General features: G+C 53.6%; 1 protein-coding gene across 1 annotated transcript; it reads right to left on the bottom strand.

The window, feature by feature from the left end:
- Positions 1–32: 32 nt before the first annotated feature.
- On the bottom strand, positions 33–4,599 carry NDUFB7 (NADH:ubiquinone oxidoreductase subunit B7). The gene is made up of 3 exons (XM_021705155.1): positions 4,412–4,599; positions 580–748; positions 33–223 (listed from the first exon to the last, which is right to left on the bottom strand). Exons 1-3 carry the CDS (start codon positions 4,521–4,523, stop codon positions 91–93), a joined length of 414 nt encoding a protein of 137 aa, XP_021560830.1. The 5' UTR covers positions 4,524–4,599; the 3' UTR covers positions 33–90.
- Between the last annotated feature and the right edge of the window lie 5,242 nt (positions 4,600–9,841).

Genomic DNA, 9,841 nt, shown 5'->3' with positions numbered 1-9,841 from the left:
ACCAGCACACCACAGAGAGAGGCACGGTTCCAGCTGAGGGGCCTGGAGGCTTTTATTTCTCAACTGGTCCACAGGGTGGGGGCGGATCCTCTACAAGGCGACCTCGGGGGCCACCTCGCCGGGCCCCTGGCCTCTGGCCACATCTGCCTCCCTCTGCTCCCGCCGCTTCTTCCGCTGGAGCAGCCGACGTTCCCGCTCAAACTCCTTCATGCGCATCACGTAGCTGTGGGCAGAGCACGGGAACGGGCGTCGGGCTCCGTGGCCAGGCCCTCCCAAGCCCCAGGAAGCCGAAGGGACAGGAGTGGGTGCCCCACAGCTTTCTGGGAAGCCCCTGACTGGGAAAGACCTGTGTGCCTGGCTCCAGTGTGGGGTGTGCCTGAGCCGGTGCTAGCTGGTTGGCCCCAGTGAGCCCGGGGCAGAAGCCGGGCCTGGCCATTCCTCCAGGGGGCCCACCCCGCAGGCCCCAAGACTCCTCTTTCAAGCAAGCTGGGGCCTGGTTGACTGTCCCTTGTCTCTGGGGCAGTGTCCTGCCGGGCGCCAGGCCAGGGCTGGGGGTGCGGGGGCGGGTCTGGGGCTCACTCGAGGTGCTCGCAGTACTCCCAGTCGTGCTGCTCGTGCCTGCAGGCCAGGAAGTTGGGGAAGCTGTCGCGCTTGCACTTGAGCAGCCGGATGAGGTAGTGGGCGCAGTAGTCTCGCTGCTGCAGCAGCAGCTGCGCGTCGTTCATCTGCTGCTGTGTGGCCACCATCTCTGCGAGCAGTGGGTGGGCTGGTTGGGGTTTGACTGCCAGAGACCTGTCCCCCACCCCCACACCTGATTCCCGGGAGCCATGGTTCAGGGGCGCACCCACTGGGATGTGGCACCTGGACTACAGCCACCTTCTGGCAGTGTCTTTTTCTAATTTGCACAAAGACCACACTCCAGACACGGAGGCCCAGACAGGAGAAGGGTGCCCCCCCTCCCCATCACCCCAGGGCGCCTCCAAATCTGTACTGGATCCTTGCCTCCCCTTCCCTGGGCCTCCCTCCCCCAGGCTCTCTCTTCAGACAGCCCCACCCTGCAGAGCCCACACTCAGAAACCACCTTCTCCCGGCGCATCCCCCTGCTGGCCACAACCCAGTGTCGGGTGCGCTGCCCCGGGCACCTGGATCCCAGCTCTGCCCTGCTGGCCACCTCCACTTCCTCTGCTAAGAAGCGGAGTAATGGTCCCCCAGCTCCAGAGTCAACAGTGAGCATCACCTGAGCGAATTACGTGTGAAGCGCTTGGGCCCGTGCCTCAGAGAGAGCTGGACTGGCTCCTGGTCCCAGTGCCATGCCTGCCTGGCACACCCGATCAGGTGAAATCACCCTTACGAGGCTGACTGGGGCTGTTAGGAACTGGACACCTACCCCGCCTGCACCCACCTGCTCTCAGCCCAGCAAGGGCGCCCAAGACCCAGCCGTCCTGCATCCGCAGCCCCCACTCCCCTCGACATCTTGATCCCAGTTCCTTCCCATCAGCACCAAAAGGTGTACGCAGTGATCTTGCACCTTTCCCTGGCTGGCTTCCCTCCCCTCTGCTTCCCAGTCCCGTTTCTCTGTCTCCAGCCTGGGTCCTCATCCCCTGCCCCTGCACCCCATGCTCTTCCAGCCCCCATACTCTACCCCAGCACTGTCCACACATGGCTCTCACCAGGGCCTCCCGAGATGCCAGGACTCCATGCTTCCTCACCTTCCTGCCTGCTTCTTTCTCAAATGTTCTTTTCCCCACAGCTCCCTGGGGACCACTCTCTGGCCGCCCAAACATTAAACGGTGGCTTCCAGTGGTTCTTGCTAGGAGCTCTCTACTCATTCTCATCCGTGGCTTCGATCGCCACTCCACAGGTGGATGAGCCCCAACTTGGCTCCCCCTGCCACCCTCACTTCATCTGAGCCCCAGGCCGGGATATCCACCTGCAGCCCCCTGCTGGCTTCCATGGCAGTGTGGAGCCACCAGCACCAGGGGCTCCGGCATGAGCCAGGATTTACACAGTACCTACTGTGTGCTAGGTGTTGGAGATACAGCAGGGAACATGCTACCAGACAAAGGTGCCTGCCCTCGAAGGCAGACACAACAAACAGGTGGAACTAGGTTATCACAGAATGTCTGGCAATGATCAGTATTAGGGAGAAAAGTAAAGCAAGGGAGAGAGGCAGTGTTGGGGCGTGGGTCACAGCCTTAGATGCAGGTGTCCCTCAGAAAGGCATCTGAAGGTGAGGGAGTGAGTCACACCTGGGGGGGGAAGAGCATGCCCAGCGGTGGGACAGCAGGTGCAAAGGCCTTGAGGTGAGAAGAGAGGTTCAGGATGCCCCAGGGTTCTCGGCCCAAGCATGTGGGTGAGCTTGGTGGGGATGTCAGGAACTCTGTTTTGGACCCGCTGAGTGGGAGATGCCCACGAGTCTGGAGTTGAGGGTCCAGGCCCAGCTGGAGATAAAAAACTTGGGAGCATCATAAGGCACCTGAAACCAGGGGACTAGCGGTGACCCCCAGGGATGGGTGGGAGTGAGTGGAGACAGAAGGCCCAAGCAGCAAGGCACCTCAACATTTACAAGACAGGGAAGTGGGAGGGGCGCCTGGGTGGCTCAGTGGTTAAGCGTCTGCCTTCGGCTCAGGTCATGATCTCAGGGTCCTGGGATCGAGCCCCGCATCGGGCTCCCTGCTCGGCGGGAAGCCTGCTTCTCCCTCTCCCACTCCCCCTGCTTGTGTTCCCTCTCTCTCTGTGCCTCTCTCTGTCAAATAAATAAATAAAAAATTAAAAAAAAAAAAGACAGGGAAGTGGGGAGGAATCATGAGGGTGCATCAGTGAGGTGGGTGGGTGTGCGGGGGCCTGGGCACCAGGTTTCCAGGAAGTGGTTGCGATCAACTTGGATGCCAACTGCAGCAGGTTAGTGAGAACTGAGAACTGACAAGGGGGTCCAGGGATGTAGAGAGTGGGGGTGGGCGGGAAGCTGGACAGGAGCCCCTTCTGTGAAGCGGTGGGGAGACAGCTGGATGGGGATTTTGAAACAGTAGAAATAACTGTTTGCACGGTGATGGAAAAACCAATGTTGCGCGAGGAGAAGGGCTGGGGCAGCCAATAGGTGAGGGGATGTGACAGGTGGCACAAAAGGGTTCTTCTGGAGCGGGGGCTTGGCTAGAGCAGGAGCAGAACAGTCTGGGGTAACAGGAGAGAAGGCCATGTCGCAGGGATGCAGGAAGCCCAGCTGAGCGCTTCTGGTTGCTTCTACTTTCTTAATAAGAGGGTGTAAGTGACTGGCCGGAGGGAGGTGCTGCAGTCTGAGGGAGAAGGTGTGGGACTGTCTAGGAAAGCACGAGAGCGAGCCAAGTGCCAGGGAAGGTAGCAGGAAAACCAGCAGCATGAAGGGTCAGCGAGGGGAGCCATGGGGAGAGCAGTCAGCCGGTTGGGTGTTCTTCTCCTGTGATGTTCCGCTGCACAGGGATAGATGCCAAGGAGAGCCCAATTTGAGCCCAGTTTTGGTTTAGCCCAGCTAGCGAGAGGAGCAGAGACCTGTGCGATGAGGGATGAAGGTAAGGATTCACATAAGGAGGTGGGGGACTGATGGGACGCAGGTTCACGTGGGGCTGAAGGACCATCACGATTTGGGACACTGGAGAGGAGTCCACCTCCTGACGTTCTCTCTGCACACCACCCGCTTAGAGGTCTCCCTGCCGCTGCCCACCCAGCAAACAGCACCTTCTGACAAGGCAAGTCTGGTCATGTCTTTCTGCTTAGAAGCACTGACTTTCCCCTCTTCTTGTATTTTATCTGGCCAACTCCTACGTATCCCTCTCAGATCTTGCTTGGAATCTGCGGCGGAAGCCTGGAAGCCTGCCTTGACACCCCCAGGGTGCCGCGCCCGAGATACGCCTGGTTCCGCTGTCTTTCCCACGGGGTTGGAATTCCCTTTAGCCAGTGCCGGCTGTACGCGCGGTGCCCAACGGAGACTTGGGCCAGGCTGGCTCTCGATACGCCTGTGGTATTGCTACATAAAAAGAGCAAGGCGCAGGACAGCATGTGCGGCTTGAGGGGGCCCCTCCTGTTTTGTGTATACCCCAAACAGCAGTGCCATCTGGACAGAGAAACAGTGGACGCGTCCCTTCCGTGATCAACCCTGCGCTGGCTCCCCACCGCCTCCAGCCCGGCTCCGACCGCCTCTCAGCCCCAGACTGCCACTCTTGCCCCTGGGCTTTCTGTTCCACCTGTGACTTCTGCCTGGGATGCCTCCGCACTCAGCCAGGCTCACGCGTGTCCTCTGCACTCTTCCAGGCCGAGCTCAAGGCTGAGCGCAGATACAGCGCTGGGAGCCCGCGCCCAACCCTGGGGACCCCGGGATTCGGGGGTTCGGGCGTCCGCGTCCCACTCCCGCGGGCCGCGCCTGCGCACTGGGCCTCACCGCGCTCCTTGCGCCCCGGGAAGCCGTAGTCGGGGGGGAAGGTGGGCATCCGCTGGGGGTCGGGCTCCCCCGATGGATCGCTCACATAGCGCCGGGCAAGATGCGCCCCCATGGCTGCAGTCGCCGCAGATTCCCGCAGCAGCCGGGGTCACCTCGCTCCTACCCGGAAGCACTCCCCCTTCGCCAGCCACGGCTTCCGGGTCACGCAGGCTGCTGCCGGGATCAGGGAGATGAACGACTCAGGAGATGAACGACTCTGGCGCCACCTGGCGGTCAGGAGGAGACCTCATGGGGGCCGGCGTCCCCTCTCCGGATCAGGTGGACCCCAGAATGGGATCTTCCTGCTTCTGGAAATGGTCTGGGCGGGGGATGGGGACAAGGTCGGCCAGGGGCCTTTTCCCACCCTCCCTGGGCACAAATGAAAATTATTAATTTTTTTTTTTTAAAGATTTTATTTATTTGACAGAGAGAGAGATAACGAAGAGAGGGAACACAAGCAGGGGCAGAGGGAGAGGGAGAAGCGACTTTCCACTGAGCAGGGAGCCCAAAGCGGGGCTGGATCCCAGGACCCTGGGATCATGACCCAAACCGAAGACAGACACCTAACGACTGAGCCACCCAGGTGCCCCGAAAATTATTTTTCATAGCTTATTTCCAAAAAACCGTTTTTCTTTCAAAACATTTGAATTTCAACTAATGAATCAAACACTACGTCAAAAACTAATGATATACTATATGTTGGCTAATTGAACATAATAAAAAAACCAAAACATTCAAATTTATTTTATTTTATTTATTTTTATTTTTTTTAAAGATTTTATTTATTTGACAGAGAGAGACACAGTGAGAGCAGGAACACAGCAGGGGGAGTGGGAGAGGGAGAAGCAGGCTTCCCGCTGAGCAGGGAGCCCGATGCGGGGCTCGATCCCAGGACCCTGGGATCATGACCTGAGCCGAAGGCAGACGCTTAAGGACTGAGCCACCCAGGCGCCCCCATTCAAATTTATTTTTTAAGAAAAAAAAAACCAAACCCTGCACAGTACTGATGATATAATTAGTGAACATCAAAAGTTTAAATGCAATTATTCAAAATAAATATTTTAATTGATTAAATTTAATTTAAATAATCAAAGTTATAAATAAAACTATTTAAAGCAGAAATTTTTATTTTATTTTTAATTTATTTATTTTTATTTTTAAAGATTTTATTTATTTGTCAGAGAGAGAGCACACAAGCAGGGGGAGCAGTAGGTAGGGGTTGAAGCAGGCTCCCTGCTGAGCAAGAAGCCCCATGTGGGACTCGATCCCAGGACCCTGGGATCATGACCTGAGCCAAAGCCAGACGCTTAACCTACTGAGCCACCCAGGCGTCCCTTATTTTATTTTTAAAGATTTTATTTATTTATCTCAGAGAGAGAGAGAGAGGAGCACAAGCAGGGGGGAGGGGCAGAGGGAGAGGGAGAAGCCGACTCCCCACCAAGGAGGGAGCCCTACATGGGGCTGGATCCCAGGAATCCTGGATTGTGACCTGAGCTGGAGGCAGACGCTCAACTGACTGAGCCACCCAGGCGCCCCTAAAGCTGAAATTTTAAATCCTTTTGAGTACTTTTGTAAAAATAAAATAAAATGCAGTTCTACTATCCCTCTAATTGCCACTGTAAAGAACTGGTATTACATTTCACACTTGTTACATTAGGGCTTACATATATGCAAGTTTAAGAGTATAGTACATTGTTTAGTACTGCCAGATACTTCTTGGCCTCAATATTCAACTGTAACAAATGGTGCGCTGATTTGTTACTCTCTGGAAATCTGCATGGGAACACAAAGAGAAGCCATTCAATGGGTGCTAGGCGCAGTTGGGTGCGCCTGTCAGAAAGGAAATTAGATCATGTCATACCTTGGCTAAAACCCTCCTCTGGGTCCACCATTTCATATGGAATAAAAACTGGACCCAGCCTGAAAGTGTCTGACACAGGACGTATGGGCTAGGGCCCCAGAATCTGCATTTCTTTTTTTTTTGTTTAAAGATTTTTATTTATTTATTTGACAGAGAGAGAGACAGTGAGAGAGGGAACACAAGCAGGGGGAGTGAGAGAGGGAGAAGCAGGCTTCGTGCGGAGCAGGGAGCCCGACGTGGGGCTCGATCCCAGGACCCTGGGACCCCGGGACCAGGACCCGAGCGGAAGGCAGACGCTTAACTACTGAGCCACCCAGGTGCCCCCAGAATCTGCATTTCTAACAAGTTTCCAGGTGATGGTCATGTTGCTGGTCTGGGGACCACCCTTGGGAGAATTGCTGAGCTAGATTTTCATGTGCTGACACGGAGAAGTGGCCACGATATTATTAAATGGAAAAAACACACTGTAGAGAATGGACCAATGGTGAATGAGACTTTCTTTCCAGGGCTTACTTGGAACCTGACCCCATACCATGACATAGATTTGTGATTCTTGTGCTCTTTCTGACTCCAGGGGGCAGCATTCACATTTGTAGTCCTTCTGAATGGCACTCCTGGAATTGTGCAGTGCATGATCTGCACAGCTGTACCAGGCAGCCCTGCCTTGTTCTGGATGTCTCTCTTCCCCCTCCCTTTCTCTGTGCTTCAGCTGCTTACCCAGAGGTCAGAGCTGGGAGGAGACCCAGGGAGGCAAATTATGATCCCAGCTCACTGTCTCTGCATGACTCTGGGAAGCGACTTGCCCATCTCAGAAACTCAGTTTACTCATCTGTAAAATGGGATCAGTAATACTAGTGCCATCTAATCTGAGATCCCTTTGGCTCATCTTGTTTACTGTTGGTCTCTCCTCTTGAATGTCAGCTCCATGGAGCAGGGAATTTTGTCTTCTTCACTGCCGTATTCCTGCACCTAGAACGAAAATGGCACACAGTAAGTGCTTTGTAAGCACTTATCGAGTCAATGAATGAATAAATGGAGTGGTTTGGAGGAGTGAGTTAGGCGGTTGCATGAAAAGCGCTCACTGCCTGGAATATAGTCGGCACCCAATACATGCCTATTATTATTACTCTGTCCAGGTTTCACTCTCTAACTAGAAGGTAAGAGGCTGAATAAGGAAGCCTCATTTAAAATGGAGTGAGGAGGCCAGCAGGGGGAGCTCTCATGCCCTACCATCCTTGGTCAATTGCAGACCATAAGGGAAAAGAGATACCTTGCATCCTGGGCTTTACCACCCCAGCAGGACTGTGAGAGATTTTCTCGTCGGAGGCAACAGCCCGGACAGGGAGACACAGTCACAACTCAGCCACTGAAAAGCCACTACTATTTGCAACTCCCACTTCATTCCAGTGGACTTTAAAAAAAATTTTTTTTTTTTTTATTAACATATAATGTATTATTTGTTTCAGGGGTACAGGTCTGTGATTCATCAGTCTTACACGACATACAGCACTCACCACAACAATACCCTCCCCAATGCCCATCACCCAGCCACCCATCCCCCCACCCCCCTCCCCTCCAGCAACCCTCAGTTTGTTTCCTGAGATTAAGAGTCTCTTACGTTTTGTCTCCCTCTCTGGTTTTGTCTTGTTTCATTTTTCCCTCTTTCCCTATCATCCTCTGCCTTGTTTCTTAAATTCTGCATATCAGTGAGATCAGATGATAATTGTCTTTCTCTAACTGACTTATTTCGCTCAGCATAATACCCTCTAGTTCCATCCATGTTGTTGCAAATGGCAAGATTTCATTCCTTTTGATGGCTGCATAATATTCCACTGTATATATATACCACATCTTCTTTATCCATTCCTCTGTCGATGGACATCTTGGCTCTTTCCACAGTTTGGCTATTGTGGACATTGCTGCTATAAATATCGGGGTGCACGTACCCTTTCGGATCCCTACTTTTGTATCTTTGGGGTAAATACCCAGTAGTGCAATTGCTGGATCATATGGTAGCTCTATTTTCAACTTTTTGAGGAACCTCCATACTGTTTTCCAGAGTATACCACACCTTCTTTATTCATTCATCTGTCGATGGACATCTTGGCTCTTTCCACAGTTTGGCTATTGTGAACGTTGCTGCTATCAACCCTGGGGTGCAGGTGCCCCTCCAGTGGACTTTTTGTTTGTAACAGCCCCTCCCAATTCCCTCTTTCCTTTATAAAGAAGTGGTTTTCAACTTGGTTCCCTGAACTTGCCCAGAGCCTTGCCACAGCCAGCTCGTCCCCAATTGCAATTCTGTGCTATTCCCAAACACACTCACGTTGCTGGTAAAATAACTGGCTGTTTTATTTTTCAGGTTAACAGAGGGCAACAAAGGGACCAGTCATTTCAGTAGAGGCTGGAGGGGTCCAAGCCACGGATGATTCTGGGTGTGTGGGGGGGGAATGTGGCCCATTTTATCCTGAGGTCCCTGGACTCTGTTGCCTCAGCCTGGCCTGTCCATACTCAGAGTTGGGACCTGGAGGAGATGATATTAGGGTGAGGGTGGTTTCAGGCAGCCTTGCTGGGGTGGAGGAAGGGGCTGGGCCTTGGTCGCCTGTGCTGCTCAGGCTTCCTGTTTTTTCTCTACCAGTCATTTGACAAGGAGACTTTCCGGTGTCCCCTGCCCACACCCCCAGGTACCCTGGTTCACTGCTCACAACTGCCCCACCGCTCCTTCCTCCTTCCCTCCCAGTCCTCTCTGGTCCCATCTGGCCTGCCCCAGGCAGGGGCTGTGTTAACATTCTGTGATCAGAACAGCCTCAGAGGCCCAAGTGGGCTCCGGGGGCGGAGAAGGAAATTCTGGGTGGCATCTGTGCTTGCCACGGTCTGCTGGATGGGAGATCGGAAGCTCTGGGTAATTCAGTTCAGGGGGAGGAGGAAAAACAAGGTCAGCAAGGCCTAGAAAGCCCCTGGGGAAGGCCTTAATCTGCCTATGGGACAGACAGGACGGTGCCTGTAATCTAGCCCGGGAGCCGTCCGGGGAAGGCAGCTGCCTGCACTGAGGTTGGCTGGTTGGTGTTGGAGGGATGAGTGAGCCTGGAGGGGCTTTGTCTTGTGGGTGGCCTTAGTCAGGGCTTGGCAGGCTGGACAGTCACTCATTCATTCCACAAACACCCATTGGACACCTACTGTGTGCCAGGCAGTGGAGCTGAGCTGCTAATGGGCGGAAGATAAGCAATGGACAAGATAAAGAAGTGAGATATATGGAATGTCAGATGGTGATAGCTATTAAGGAGAATTATAATGAATGGAGTGTACGGGCCGGTTGTTTTAGAAAGTCTCACGGAGAAGGGGACATTTCCTGTTTTTCAAACACACCAGGAACTTGCTGTCCTCAGGGCCTTTGCACAGCCCAGAATGGCCTTCCTCCAGATATCCACATATTATCCATGGCCTACCTCCACCTCCTTCAGTCTATTTCTTTCTTTCTTTCTTTCTTCTTTCTTTCTTTCTTTCTTTCTTTCTTTCTTTCTTTCTTTCTTTCT

The sequence above is a fragment of the Neomonachus schauinslandi genome, chromosome 1 (genome assembly GCF_002201575.2).
Source record: "Neomonachus schauinslandi chromosome 1, ASM220157v2, whole genome shotgun sequence".
NCBI classification, from domain to species: domain Eukaryota; kingdom Metazoa; phylum Chordata; class Mammalia; order Carnivora; family Phocidae; genus Neomonachus; species Neomonachus schauinslandi.
This window is presented reverse-complemented; position numbering and strand designations above follow the sequence as displayed.

Coding starts and splice junctions, on each gene's coding strand:
- NDUFB7 (XM_021705155.1), bottom strand. CDS start 4,523: ATGGGGGCGCATCTTGCCCGGCGCTATGTGAGCGATCCATCGGGGGAG. Junction 749..4,411: donor CCCGGGGCGCAAGGAGCGCG/GTGAGGCCCAGT, acceptor CACTGCTCGCAG/AGATGGTGGCCACACAGCAG. Junction 224..579: donor GAGTACTGCGAGCACCTCGA/GTGAGCCCCAGA, acceptor CTCTGCCCACAG/CTACGTGATGCGCATGAAGG.